The sequence below is a fragment of the Paramisgurnus dabryanus genome, chromosome 24 (genome assembly GCF_030506205.2).
Source record: "Paramisgurnus dabryanus chromosome 24, PD_genome_1.1, whole genome shotgun sequence".
Lineage (NCBI taxonomy): Eukaryota > Metazoa > Chordata > Actinopteri > Cypriniformes > Cobitidae > Paramisgurnus > Paramisgurnus dabryanus.
Genome location: NC_133360.1, coordinates 216,816 through 231,831, shown reverse-complemented (window position 1 = coordinate 231,831; position 15,016 = coordinate 216,816). Strand labels below are relative to the sequence as shown.

General features: G+C 39.8%; 3 protein-coding genes across 4 annotated transcripts; 2 read left to right on the top strand and 1 right to left on the bottom strand.

Annotated features, from left to right (window-relative positions):
- Positions 1-768: 768 nt before the first annotated feature.
- ssu72 (SSU72 homolog, RNA polymerase II CTD phosphatase) lies at positions 769-7,056 on the top strand. The gene is made up of 5 exons (XM_065243121.2): positions 769-955; positions 1,573-1,716; positions 5,409-5,548; positions 5,634-5,752; positions 5,984-7,056. Exons 1-5 carry the CDS (start codon positions 876-878, stop codon positions 6,083-6,085), a joined length of 585 nt encoding a protein of 194 aa, XP_065099193.1. The 5' UTR covers positions 769-875; the 3' UTR covers positions 6,086-7,056.
- Positions 7,057-7,193: 137 nt separating this feature from the next.
- On the top strand, positions 7,194-10,647 carry tmem240b (transmembrane protein 240b). Of its 2 annotated transcripts, none has more exons than XM_065243122.2 (4): positions 7,194-7,844; positions 7,997-8,103; positions 9,712-9,914; positions 9,987-10,647. In XM_065243122.2, exons 1-4 carry the CDS (start codon positions 7,803-7,805, stop codon positions 10,154-10,156), a joined length of 522 nt encoding a protein of 173 aa, XP_065099194.1. In that variant the 5' UTR covers positions 7,194-7,802; the 3' UTR covers positions 10,157-10,647. The 2 variants fall into 2 exon arrangements, with proteins under 2 accessions (XP_065099194.1, XP_065099195.1); XM_065243123.2 differs by having other exon boundaries at positions 7,981-8,103; positions 9,987-10,643.
- Positions 10,648-10,955: 308 nt separating this feature from the next.
- On the bottom strand, positions 10,956-15,003 carry atad3 (ATPase family AAA domain containing 3). The gene is made up of 16 exons (XM_065243118.2): positions 14,726-15,003; positions 14,384-14,460; positions 14,208-14,309; positions 14,078-14,137; positions 13,932-14,001; positions 13,692-13,857; positions 13,538-13,607; positions 13,293-13,448; positions 13,158-13,214; positions 12,944-13,069; positions 12,738-12,862; positions 12,518-12,569; positions 12,358-12,428; positions 12,106-12,273; positions 11,620-11,728; positions 10,956-11,442 (listed from the first exon to the last, which is right to left on the bottom strand). The coding sequence occupies exons 1-16, from the start codon at positions 14,907-14,909 to the stop codon at positions 11,170-11,172; spliced, it is 1,866 nt and encodes a 621-aa protein (XP_065099190.1). The 5' UTR covers positions 14,910-15,003; the 3' UTR covers positions 10,956-11,169.
- Between the last annotated feature and the right edge of the window lie 13 nt (positions 15,004-15,016).

The window sequence follows — 15,016 nt, the reverse complement described above, 5'->3', positions numbered from 1 at the left end:
CATGTTTAGTTTTTTGTCCTAATAAATAGCTGTATAATATATTGTTCATTACTTTCCAAATGTTCTCTCTCAAAAATTAATTCCAGTCAAGAATCAATTTCTACCACATGACCCAATTTTCTACTAATATGATTTTCCACATCTATCCAGAAAAGTCTTGAGTAGATACAATGATAAAACTGATGCAAAGTTGTTTATTTTTCCTGTTTACAAAATTCACAAGCATATTAAATATGTAGCTTAAATCTCTCCAAAACACGTTTAATAAGCTAAACTCTATGTAGACACAGCCTTAATTTTATTATTGACACAAAACTTGTTCAGTATTTTCCATGTTTTATCCCAGTATTACCAAATAAAAAAAAACAAAAAAAATCTTGCTGCAGGAAAAGAAACAAAACAAAGGGTATTTCTTATAATATTGTTGCTACATTTTTGTTTCAAGATATTAACATTACTGATGTACCACCACAAAAGTCATCCATATTAATTTGCAATGAACTAGAATTCTTTAAAATAAATACAACATTATTTGGAATTGGTTTAACTGGTAATCGGAATTTTTCAAGAAATTCAGTGTATGAACGCAAATACCCGTCAGAATTTAACAACTGTTTTACCAAAATAATCCCCTATTAATCCAGGTTTGATAGAAAAGTGATATTGTTTGATGAATATGTGTGAAATATTACCGCACACTATGCTGACGCCCCGCCTCCTCGCCCCGCCTATACATTGTGACGTCCCACCGGCAGCTGCGCAGCTCGTCCGCCATTTTCTCTCCGTCAGCAGATCAGAGCAGAAGCGTCGAGTTGAGCTCGTGTCGAACAGACTCTATCAGATCCTTACAAACTTCTGCCGGGCTTTAGATAGCGATGCCGGCCGATCCGCTGCGTGTCGCGGTCGTGTGCTCCAGCAACCAGAACCGCAGTATGGAAGCGCACAACATCCTGAGGTAACGACCCGGAACAATCGACCTGAAAGCCTCACGAACCCGCCCGGGCTGCCGTCCACCTCACACCGGCTCACTCATTTCCGCGTCCTCCTTTGTCTCCGGCCCAGATGATCCAACAGACGCAGATCCGAACACGAGAGTCGTTATCATTTAAAAATTAATATTAAATAGTAAAGAAACTCGATGCGCCCAGAAGAAACCGAATCAGATTATTTTTTACAACCTGAAGCGAAAAAATACCACAGAAAGTTCTGGAATAAACGAGCCAGACCCAACGCCATTATTTATAACTATTTAGGAAAAGTGCTCTTACCGAACTAGTGTGTTGGTACCAGGTGGTGCTTTACCAAACCCCACTGTACAGGAGGATTAAAACAATATTTACACGATACTCCACATTACATAATATAATACTATGGTAATACCATGACCCATTTTGGCAGAATGTGGTATTACCATAGTTATTTGTTAGTGTTGTAATCCACACTAATGATCTCAGATCAGGTGTTGTTGTGTTTGGTAAGTCACAGCAGGTTTACCCCTGATCTGTTGTGTAGATGTGTGTGTGATGTCTATGATCTGTGCTGTGTTTCATTGTTTCTCTGTTATCTTTACAGCAAGCGAGGGTTTGACGTGCGTTCCTTCGGCACAGGGACTCATGTGAAACTGCCTGGACCGGCTCCGGACAAACCCAACATTTACGACTTTAAAACCACTTATGAGCAGATGTACAATGACTTGGTGCGCAAAGACAAAGAACTGTATCCCTAGCGTAGACTCACGCAGGAAAACACAACTGTGTTAGCTGTGCTTCACGTTCAAGGATTTCCAAACCCACGACTGTGTTCGTGACAGACAGGGCCAAAACTTAACTCCAACTATCTGTTAGTGGCTGCTTTACTAGTTTTAGAAACTGGTTTAAATTTCGCAATGATAGTAGTCGTAGACCTCGCTGGTATTATATGACATAAATGACAAATCAAAGCTAGCGATGTTACGTGGATTTTACCACATTGGTAACATTTGAATTCCTTTTACACCATGTGGCAACACAGAAGATTTATTACAGTTAGCTGCCAGAAATTGTTATAGGGTAGGATTGAATTTAAATATTTAACGAAGTTCACGAGGAGCACGGTTAAGTTATCCAACTGATCATCGCAAAGAAGTCTCTACACTGCAAAAAGGACTTTCTTACTTCATATGCTTGTCTTGTTTTCAGTACAAATATCAAAAAATTCTTAAACCAGGATGTCTTTTCTTGATGAGCAAAATGACCTAAGAAAATAAGTCTAGTTTTTAGACAAAAATATACAATTTAACTCAATATGTGCTTAAAACAAGCAAAAAAACTGCAAATGGGGGGAGAAAAGAATCTTGAAATAAGTTGAAAAAATTGTCTTACCCCTTTGGGGCTTTTTGCTTGTTTTAAAGAGAGAGTTCACCTAAAAGTGAAAATTCTGTCATTTACTTATTTACTGTCTTATTTTGTTACAAACCCATATAAATGTCTTTGTTTTGATGAACAGAATGGAAGATATTTTGATAAATGTTTGTAACCAAACCGTAGATAGACCCCACTTACTTCCATAGTATTCTTTTTTTTCTACTACGGAAGTGAATGTTGATTACAAACATTTATCAAAATATCTTCCATTGTGTTCATCAAAACAAAGACATTTATATGGTTTTGTAACAACATCAAAGTGAGTGAAATACTTTGTATCTCTTAAGCACAAATTCACTTAAATTTTGTATATATATATAGTCTAAAAAAAACTAGACTTTTTTTTAGTCATTTTGCTCATCAAGGAAATGCATCTTAATTTAAGAATTTTTAGATCTTTTTACTGAAAATAAAACAAAAATACGTCAAGAAGTCATTTTTTGCAGTGTATATTTGACCCGGGGCCACAAAACCAGTCATAAGGGTCAACAATTTTTATCTGAAAGTTTTTTGTTAATGTATGGTTTGTTTGGATAGGACAATATTTGGTTTGAGATGCAAAGAAATCTGGAATCTTAAGGTACAAAAATCTAAATATTGAGAGAATCGCATATAAAGTTTGTTTAAATGGAGTTCTTAGCACCTCATCCATTCACAAAAATAAAAGTTTTGATTTATTTATTGTAAGAAATGTACATGGACCATGATCTTAATATCCTAATGGTTTTTGTATGAGAAAAATTGATAATTTAGACCCATAAAATGTTTTGTTGGCTATTGCTAGAAGTTTACCTTATGACTGGTTTTGTGGTCCAGGTTCACACATATAGGTGTCCCGTGACAGTTTTTTAAGCATTCCTCCTCCGGCCGATGATCTCACTGTGTGCTGTATATCTCCGTTAGGTGGGGGGGGGGGGGGTACTTTGGATTCAATTTAATATTGGGTGTTCATAGCTCTTCCCTCAGACAGGACGCTAAATATGCTTTACTGTCATATTTGATTACACTTTATTGCAAACTCGTCAATAGTAATTAATGGAAAAGTGAGTGGCTGTTAAGAAATGTTTTTGATAAGGCGTGTAACTTTTCCATTCACCCCTAATGATAGATGACTGAGGATAGAAATCAGTGTGATTTCAGGATTTTTTGACTTGTAAAAATCCTCCAGAGAAAACTGAATTAGTTAAAGGACACAGATTCCTCAGATGCGATTCGCTGAGTTCACATGTACGCAGAAATTTAACATGTTTGATTTGACCGTTAGAGAAACTTCTATAAATTATCAATCAACTCGCAAGCCAGCTTTTGAAGAAAAAGTTAACACTATGGAAGCTAGTAAAATAAGTAATTAAGTAATTTTACCACTATATTGTTTGTTTTATGTCAGAGAAATAAAGGATTTGTTGGGTTTTAGGTTGAATGTCTTTTTATATAATAGTCAGTGTGAGTGTTGATGGCTTTTAAAAGTATCTTTCACCAGTAAACATTCTGACACTTAAAACATGCGTTCAACTCCATCTGATACAGAAACCAGTGGTGTAGGGTTAGGTTAAGCCACGCCCATTTTAACAGAAAATAAAGATTAGGGTTACGGTCAAGCTACTGTAAACTGTAGTTACTGTTTTAAGTTCTCAACACTGATGTAGTTTATCCTTTGATTCGTGGACCCGTCTCCTCTAATCGCTCTTTATTATATTGCACTTATAGGCAAATAATATTTGTTTCTCCACTGAAGTTGACCTTGACCAGCTGACTCATTTAAGTTTTTCAGATTTTGGATAAAAACTAGATTTTGATTTGGGGCTATGCAATTAATTGTTTCCATTTTTTGATTCAAACAATTTCAAAAACAAGACAATCGAGGTAAAAAATTATTGTACAGTTAAAATAGAAATTGCATGCTGCGATTGTGTTTGTAAGGCACCACTGCTTTGACACATGCAACGTTAATATAAAGCTTAAATAAATGCATGTTTTCAGAGTCACGGAGTAATCGTGTTAAATAATCATGATACTGAGTTTGCCCTTAATCATGCAGCCATATTTTGATTATTTTTGACATTAACCTGTAAGAGATTTAAAAAAGTAACTTATATAAACCTTTTAGTGAAATATTTGAGAAGAGTGGGGAAGCGCTCTTACTTTATTAGCGTGAGTGAATGGTCTCTAGGTTTATTCAGTGCATGTTTATCTCTTTTACCACAGAAAGTTACATCGACTTATGCCTCGGTTTATTCACAGTAATCCTTTAACAAAGATGCCTTTATTTTAAAGTGATAGTTTACCCAAAAATTACAATTCTGTCATCATTTACTCACTCTCATGTTGTTATAAACCTGTATACATTTCTTTGTTTTGATTAAGACGAATGAAGATATTTTGATGAATGTTTGTAACCAAACCATTTCTGGACCCCATTTACTTCAATAGTATTATAGTTTCCTACTATTGAAGAGAATGGGGTCCACAAACGGTTTGGTTACAAACATTCCTCAAAATATCTTAATTCGTCTTAATCAGAAAAAAGATATTTATGCGGGTTTATAACAACATGAGAGTGAGTTTTTTTCATTTTTGGGTGAACTATTGTTTATATAGATGTAAGTGAACTACTGTAACTGTGATGATGGATGTGTTGGGCATAGACGTTTAAAGAGATGAATATACTGAAGTACTGCAGGTCTTCAGTGTTGAGTTATAAACATTAGTGCAGAGATGTGTGTGTGTGCGTGTGATTCACATGATCTTCTCTTTACATAACAGATTCAGTCAGGACAGAGTTTATAAAGATTCATAGTGTTTATATAATCAAACTCTTATCTAATGAAGTGTCTGTCGTGTGTACGCTGACCACTAGAGGACGCTCATGTATTAGTTTTAAGTGTTGTGAGTCATTAACCCTTATTTATTTGTTGAAAGATTCACACCTTTGTATATAGGTTTTTATTGATGTTTGTTTATTTTGAGTCTGTATGTTGTGTTTTCCTTGACCGCTGTACTCTTCAGATACACACAGAATGGCATCTTACACATGTTAGAACGAAACAAACGCATTAAAATCCGACCGGAGCGATTCCAAAGCTGCAAGGATCAGTTTGATCTGGTCATCACCTGTGAGGAGAGAGTTTATGACCAGGTGGTGGAGGGTGAGGAGCACTGATCGTAATGATCTTCATCATCTCTCTTATGAATGATGTCATGTGATTTCACCTCTCTCTCTCTCTCTTTCAGACCTAAACTCTCGTGAGCAGGAAACCTTTCAGCCTGTACACGTCATAAATGTGGACATTCAGGATAACCACGAGGAGGCCACACTGGGAGCGTTTCTCATCTGTGAACTTTGCCAATGTGTGAGTATGAAGTGAGCGTTTATTCCCCGAGTCTGAGCTCAGTCTGATCCTGTGGTACAAACACCCTTCATTCATCTCAAATCTCAATGCATGTGAATCCTATGCTGTATATTTACTTACATTAAAACATGACGAATGAAACGACTGTGATGTGTATCATGTTTGTTTGTGGTCAGGTTATATCTCTTATTACACTGAGCTGATGCGTTGGGATTTGTCCGTTTCTTTCAGATTCAACACACGGATGATATGGAGAATGAAATCGATGAACTTCTGCAGGAATTTGAGGAGAAAAGCCACAGACCGTTTCTACACACCGTCTGTTTCTACTGACACACGCATACATTCAGCCCCCCTCACACTGAACACAGTCAGACCGGTTGCCATGGCAGCAGAGTACAGGCATGACAGTCGCTCATTTACATGCTAAGAGAGTCATGTAATACACACACACACGTACACGTATATAAAACAGTCAGGATGAGAGCGTCTCTCTGTGTCGTGTCAGTCTCAGTACGGCACAATGACTTGAAGGACATCTGACTTTCTCTTCATGTGTGTATGAGGATGCTAAGGGTTAAATATTAATCAGCTGGAGATGGACACAGAATGGATCTAACACTGATTCTGTTAGGAGTTACAGATCTGATCTGTGTTCAGTACATGGCAGCCAGTCTCAAAACCCTTAAAGGGACAGTTCACCCCAAAATTAACATCATTACCCTCATGTTGTTCCAAACCTGTATACATTTATTTGCTCAAAACATCTTCCTTTGTGTTCAGCTTGTAACCAAACCGTTTTTGAGCACCACTGACTTCAATAGTAATATTTCCTACTATGGAAGTCAATGGTGCTTCAGTTTTCTGCTTCATTACAAACATCTTCATCAGAACAAAGACATGAATACAGGTTTGTAACAACATGAGGGGGAATACGTTTTGGGGTGAACTGTCCCTTTAACACGTTCGGTGTCAATGAGTGACCCATCAGTTGGTATCTTGCAGATCATTTTGTAATTCCAGAGGGCTTTTTTTAACTGGGCTATCAGATATCTTGTGTTTGAGTTTTTACTCTGGATGTGAATATATATATATATATATATATATTTTGAATTTCTTTCACGGTTACTTAAACATGAACTTGAAATGCGAGATTTAAGTTTTTTTTTTCTTTAATTTTGTAAATGAAAGTAAGTTTGTGTAATTGTATCTGACTCAGCCCAGAGTGCCTGATATTATTATTATTCTTGTAAATATTGCGCTATATATGAAAGAATGAATGAATGAATAAAAGCGTCAATGAATCTCATGGTGCTCGTGATGATTTTACCTTTACGCAAATTTGGTGTGACGATGGTTTTACATCATCGCACGTAACACTGAATGATTTCCATATTTAAGTACTTTAATGGTACGTCATGAATTGTACAATATCTCCACAAACCTCAGGTGCTTGTCTAGAAATAAAAGGATTATCGTGTATCTTACAGAAAACATTGTAATATCTCTTTAAACTGCGAACGTGTGCGACTTTAAATCCGCGTGGGACTGATATTCCAGATGAGTGTGACGCAGGGCTTTCTCGTTAAGCTAATGGACTGATCTGAGATCCGATACACATCAGATCACTTACAGTTCCCAGGTGAAAGCGCTTGACGCGTTTATGTTCCGCGTGACTCGCGGTTTTCTGTGAAGGCGCGTGGAGATGAAAGCTTGCTGATATACAGAGCGACTCGTTATGATGAAGGCGGATTCGCGTTGTCGACGCGCCGCGGCGTACGCGTGTTTGTTAGACATAATGTAAAAACCGAGCCTCAGGTGAGACATCTGATGCTGCGAGTCCGATAACATTCATCTCCATCAGTGCTGTACCTGTGAAGAAGAAGAAGATGATGATAAAAGATCCGCGAATATGTGATGAAGATGATGTTTATGGTCTGTAATGAAGATGATGATATTTCTGCATCTCTGTTAAAGATGATGTTGTGTTTGTGAAGATACTTGTGGATTGATCTGTGATGATGAAGATGATGTTTGTCTATGGACTGTGATGAAGATGATGTTTATGGTGACTGGAGCGGTTCTGGTTCTGGTAAGAGGAACCTGCTGCTGAGGAATGACATAATGACTGCAGCTGAACTTTATTAACTCGTTGTTTTGCTTCTGTTTCTGTGGACGAACATGTTGAAATACAATTTTAAACGCTGATCGCTGGGAAATGGCTGTAGTTTTGGTGTTTTCCAGGCCATCGTGTGCGTGTCCGACATGAACGCGCTTCTGGACCGATTTCACAACTTCATTCTGCCGCGCATGCGTGGACCTGAGCGCGTGTGTCACTGCTCGTGCGGCAGGTAATCCACACCTGACCTACATTAACATTATACTGTTCACCGCCTTAACTACCGGACCTTTACATTTCAGGCACGTAGCAGATCCAAACTAACAACTAAATCAATAATTCAGCATAATAATAAAGGCTATAAACGAGGTTTAGTGACGACACAGTTATATCAGCTTACAAGTTTATGTTAGTTTGTGTTTCCCACAACCTCGTCTGTTTATTCGGTATCCTTTCTAATAATCAGTGTTGAGTGTAACTAGTTACTAAGTAATTGTTACTTTTATTTAATGACTTTTTCTTAATAAAGTAAAGTAAGGGATTACTCGGTAATCTAATGCAAGTTTCTTCTGATGTAATTGAAGTAAATCCTGTGTATGGACTGTAGATCAATGATATAATACAATAGTGGATTAAACATCAATATTTAAAGTCTAAGGTTAAAATGCATGTTTTTTATTTATCCTTCTCACTTTAAATACTTTGGTGAGTTAATAGTGCAAAACTTATTATAAATCATTAATCCTACCAAAACCTAAACTTCACAACTACTTTAAGTATTAATAAGCAGTAGTTAGGAGTATATTGAGGCAAAAGTAGTTAATAGCTAAAGTAGTTAAAGTGGGGGACCCATTTCTTGCATTTACATGCGTTTAGAGACTATGGTGATAAAAAAATCAGGAAATAAAGGCAGACTTTCAGTCCTGCTCCTTCATGACGACATGTGGTTAAAAATAGTGACAAATGAATTTGAAAGTTGGGGGTGCACAAATTAGATTTTGAAAAGTAGGGGGGGACATGACCCCCCTGTCCCCAGTGAAAATTACGCCTCTGGTTAATAGTGAGAACTGGACCTTAAAAAGTTTGAGCAGAATAATTGATGTACTTTTATATGATTTATTTGAGCCATTTCAAGCTTATCTTTGTACCATTTACTAAATAGGATTATAAAGTAATAAGTCATTAAATACATTTTAAAGAGATTAAGTAAGTTTATACAGTAATCTAATTAAATGATTTAAGATAGTAACCTGGTAATCAATGACTTTTTTTGAGTAAGTTACCCAAAACTATTAATCACACATATAATACATTATAATTGATTTAATTTTATTTAATAAAATCCCCCACTGGCGTTATTTTTAACATTACTAATAAAACTGCAATGTTATGTAACTCAGCCGTAGATCTTAGAACGAATGTGTTAAAAACAACAGATTAGTGTTGATTCAGAATCCACCCATCTCTGTGTTGTTATTGAAACAACACATTGTGTGTTACTTTTAACACAACTTGGGTTAAATTTTAACACAAAATGACACATAATGTGTTAAAAGCTTATTGCACATAGATGTGTTAATCCTTTCTAAGAGTGCGGTGATAAACTTCATCTGGACATTATAACACAGTCTCACAGAGATATTTTAAACAATGACTATAAATGGAAACGGGACATGTTTCTGTTCATCTGACCTAGTTCTGATTGTTGTGTCTCACATGGCCATGCAAACCAAATTATCTTCCTTCAGCTTTAAACTTTACTTTCCTTCTGTGTTTTTCCAAAACTGATTTCATATGAAAAGATTTCTCATCTCAGCTTTATCCTCTCTCTGTCCTGAAGGCATCACGTGGAGTATGTGATCCCGTACGAGGGATCCGTCTCGGGGGAATCCATAAGTTCCTCCACGAGTAACAGCGTAAGCAAACAGGAACTGGACCTGGTTCTGGGTCTTCTGATGGGCTTCTGTATCAGCTGGCTCTTGCTGTGGCTGGATGGAGCGCTTCATTACGCCCTGAGGTTCTGGAGGTCCAACAGACACCACGGTAAGTTTCTTCTCACACAAGAGTTTGTTTGGAGTGATTTGATTGGTCGCTGATGTTGTCGTTGTGTCTCAGGTGAAGATGGTGATCTGTGGCGCTCGTGGCGATGGGTTTCCCGTGTGTGTAACCTACGAGAGCTGCGCAGACGTCTGCAAAGCCGCAGGACAGAAGACTCTGGTAATAACGTGGTACACGTCAAACAGAAGCTCTACCACAACGGCCACCCGAGCCCTCGCAGACTCTGACACACAATCACAACACAACGGTCCATGATAAACTGCAGTCTGTTGTGTGGATCTCCTGCCTGCTGGATTCTCTCGGAGGATTCTGTGTTTTTGCTTGCTGTGTGTTTTTCACGAGTGTTCGTTTTGTAGGGGTACGACACATCATCCAGGGGGGTTTGCATTTTTTAGAAGAATATTTATGTACCGGGTAACAGTGTCTGTTTTAGAAACACGGCATGCTGGGTAATCTTTAGTAGAAACGGGTCAGGGGGACAAAGTATTTTAATGTTTAGTGATGTATGAGAGTGTGTGATGTTTGTAATTTGTGTTTGTGTTACATTAAAGTGATGGAACTCAAACTACAGCTTCAATTCACTTTTCACATCACACAAATAATGGTTTACCCACTAAAAGTGTGACACAAACCTCAATATTTGTGATTTTAACTTGAAATTTGCATCACAGCTATTTAATACTACCCCAACCCTAATTTCTACAGCATTTTTGTCATGAAAAATTTACATTTTTATAAATTTATTTATAAAATGATGGTTATTGCATTATTTTTATTTATTACTATTAATGTAAACTGCTATAAAAAAATTAAATATATTTTCACCTCCAGATACTTCAGTGAAAAACTTTGAAGTGTTTTTTTAGAACAAGTTATATTAATTTGTAGGTGCACATAAACTTTTTACCCCCACACTCAAAAGGGGGGTAGTTAAGAGTAATACTCATTTAAATTTAAGGTATATTTGAAAAGCAGAACTTAAAAAGTCCGTGTCACTCATTCAATAAAATATCATAGTAAGCAATGATAGGAAATGAAACTTGTTTTACTGTCAGACAGAAACATGATCTCATCTTATTTCATTTGTTTTCAGTCTTTGTGATTAACAGCTAATTTTAGTTTCATACAGAAATGTTACACAGACATCAGCTCACCTGAACAAACTACACATCTTAACAAACACACACACGTGTGTTACTTTCATCTTAATACACAGGTCAGACTCTGAACACTGAGCCGGTTATACTGCAGTCCCGTCTTTAGGGTCCGGCTCTCGTTTTGAGGCGTTTGCGTCAGGTTTATCCAGCTCTGATGTCACAGGAAGTGGAGGTGAGAAGCCCGTCTTTGTGGCTTTACTGTGGCTCTCTGAAGACATCGCTCGGCCCTCGTTGTCCAGGACGCCCTCACCGTGCAACCAGTTCATCTTCTGTCTGTGCTGACGGATGGCGTCCTCCACACGCGCGTCAATCATGGCCTCCGTCAGGACACCGTCTTCCGATGAGTACGCAGCCGCCTAAATAAACAAACACAATGATATACCAGTCTCCAACTTCAGTACTACTACTACTACTAACTTATGTTGATTAGATCAAGTTTCTCTCTACACTGAAGTTCATGTTATGTGTGAGTTTAATAAAACACATTTAACAGAAAGACGATTAGCCTGCAGGATCCTGAAGCAGATACACACCTGCCAAGCAACTCCCAGTTTTGAGATCTCACGTCCAGACATCCCGGCCACTCGATCGGCGATCTCAGAACATTTGAGTCCATAATCAAACTGAGCCAATTTCAACCTCCTGTACAAACAAACACAGAGTTTTATATCATCAGCATAAAGGCCACAAATACAAACAGTGCACACTATATACTGTATGCTGTTGTTTAAACACTAGGTATGCATTATGCAACATTACGAATCACAGCTAATAATCCTGTTCATCTGCCAGAATGCTTAATGGGATACAATATCAAAATCCCATGTAATTAATTCACATTATTTAACTAGTAACTAGCCATTTTCTGGATTATATGATACAATAGTTTATGCTGTGGTGTACTGCACAGATTCCCATACTGTGCACCCTATGAAGTCTACACTTCAGTGATGTCATCAGTAGTATGCTGTGCTACAGGTGTGTGTGTGTCTCTGTGTGTGTGTGTGTGTTTTACTCACTGGCGTCCTCCTGTGGCAGGTTCCAGCACATATCGATCAAAGTAAAGCCGCACGAGTCGCTCTCTCTCATCAGGTCCAGGCAGCATGAAGTTCACGATCTCATCGATTCTGTCATTTATCGCCCAATCAAACTGCTCGGGCTGATTACTGGCCAATACCAGCATGAACCTGCACACACACACACAAAAAACATCACCGTGATCTGTCTGTCTGTCTGTCTGTAAGAACATCAGAGACAGAAAGAGAGTTTACTTGTTGCTCTGTTCTCCAGTGCGATACAGGAATGCATTTAAAGTCGCTCGCAGATCCTCACTGATCTTCTCCTGAAACACAAACACACACAAACACTGCTTTAGTAACACACATGACACATGCGGTATAAACATGAGAGAGGGAGAGCAGTGAGTCTTACAGTGGATCTCTTGCGCAGGAATGCATCTGCTTCATCCACAAACAACAACAGCCTACAAACACACAGAAGAAATGTTTAGATTGACTTTAATCTTCAGCTCAAACCCAAATATTAAAATAAATCAACTAAAGATTTAGAATATGAAGCGTGTTGTTGATGTTTTTCTCTCGGTGTTTAATGTAAATGTTTAACATGAACAACACAATGACATGCGTCTCACCCGCGGCTGCTGGTTCCGGCCCAGTCGAACACTTTGTGCATGGCCGTCACTCCGTCTCGACCCATCGGCGCCACGTCGCCCCCCGTCATGATGGCGTAATCCATCCCAGAATGCACTGCTAGTTTCTGTTCACAGACACATCAGGAGCCGTTAGATTATATGCTGGCTGTCATATTCATCAACACGTTTGTGTGTGTGCGCGTCACCTTAGCGAAGAGCGTCTTTCCTGTTCCCGGTGGGCCGTACATGAGAATATTCCGGTACAGACCTCGATTTTGTCTGGTGTTCCTCGTAGCTATGGCGATGTCACGCACGCGCTCTTCTAGAGACGGCTGCGCAGACGCAAGAGATGGGATTCACTTCAGTAAGTCAACATGAAAGTGTTCAGCAAATAGTTCATGTGTTGGGTTTTAAACTCACACTGAGCACGACTCCCTCCAGAGCGTCCTGTGGTTTACTCTTCAAACGCTTCACCATCTGAAAAACACACACAGACTCCGTCACACCTCACTTCCTGTCTACACAGGAAGTCATCAGATTAAGTTTGTCTCGTACCTTGATGGGGTGTTTGAGCGCTTCCACCACTGTGATCCGTGACGTTTCTCGCACCAGCGAAGGTTTTCCTAACCGAGCTTCGATGTATCGACCGGCCACAGCGGTGGCGTTGCGTGCGGAGTAAACGCCCACTGCCAGCAGCGTGAGTCCTGCCACCTACAGGAGAGGAGGAGCAGCGCAACTCAATGAATACTGAATATATAAAGAGCTTCAGCTGATGTGTCGGAGACGAGGAAAGACTTTACTGTAGCTGTGACTTTATCCCAATCAGACACGAACGTCTTGAAGCCTTCTCCAAAAACAGCACCTGCAGTCCTACACAACACACACAAATACACAACATCACATAAACATATACAGACAATGAGCACGGATACATGTGTGTGTGTGTGTGTGTACCGTATAGACTCTAATACAGTCTGTCTGTGTTCGGCCGCCTTCAGTCGGATTTGTTCGCGGATGATGTCAGCGTTCTCTCTCTCGACACGTGCACGAGCTTTAGACTCCGCCTCCACGCGCAACATCTCGTTCTTGTGTCGCAGCTCCATCTCGTGCTCAATGGTTGCTATGGGAACAAGTTTTTTTATGATCAAACGTAAACGCACGTCATATTTTTATTATTATGCAATGAAGTCGCACCTTTCCTCATGGCCTCCTGCTTCTGTACGGACTCCTCCTGTCTGCGCAGATTCTCCTCATTCAGAACTTGCTGCAGACCAATAAAGAGGAGACGTTAGGATGACACGTGACGCGCGATAAATGAAGATTAATTTCTCCATACGCACCTGCTGGCGGAGCTGATCTTCGTATCGCTGCCGGGCGAGTTTATCCTGATACTGAGCTCTCTGTGGAAAGAGTCACATGATCAGAGTGATGTCAGAGACTCTCATACGAGCGCTGGAGTCAATCTCTTACCGCCTGATGCTGTTTGGTTTCCTCATTCAGGGTTTTCCGCCGTTCTTCTCCCTGTATGCGGATCTGATCTCCCTTCAGCTGCTCCAGAGCCGCCTCGTACTCCTGAAGATCACATCAAACTTCACACACCTGACCAATGAGCACTCACGATTTGAGATTTGTGAGAGATCGTGTACCTTCATCTTGGCTTGATGTTCGATCTGGACGGTCTGTTCCTGCATGCGAGCGAGATCCAGCGCCTCTTTGGCATGACCTGTCATCACACATCACTCTCATTATCATTTTTAGGACATTTCTCATGATTTTCGTGTAAATATTGTGGTAAACATTCAGTACAATGATGACGATGCTTTACAAAGTATGCATGATAAAATCATAGATGTGGGGGGCGTGACCTTTGACCTAATGCCCTTCACATACTCATGACATGAACACGCGCGTTTGACATGTGAAACATGACGTCACGCACACAGACTGAAACGCAAGGTCGGACCCTCGGGTCTGATGCCGGTACTCACGGGATCGGTCCAGTTCTTTGGCCGCATTCGCTGCGCGCTCCAGTCCCGTGGGGTCGAAGTTGCTCCATTTGTCCTTCGGTTTGTCACCGGAGCCGCTGGGCGGAGGCGCGGGAGGAGCGGGCGGAATCGGGCCGTCCGGAGGAGCGACACTCTGGCCTTTATTGAGCCCGAACAGCCACGACATGATTCAATGTGAGCACGCAGACCCGGTACTGACTGAACTCACTGCCGCTCCACGCTGCCGCATTCTGGGCATGCGCACTGCTTCCTGAGCACCGTTGCGAGCTTCTG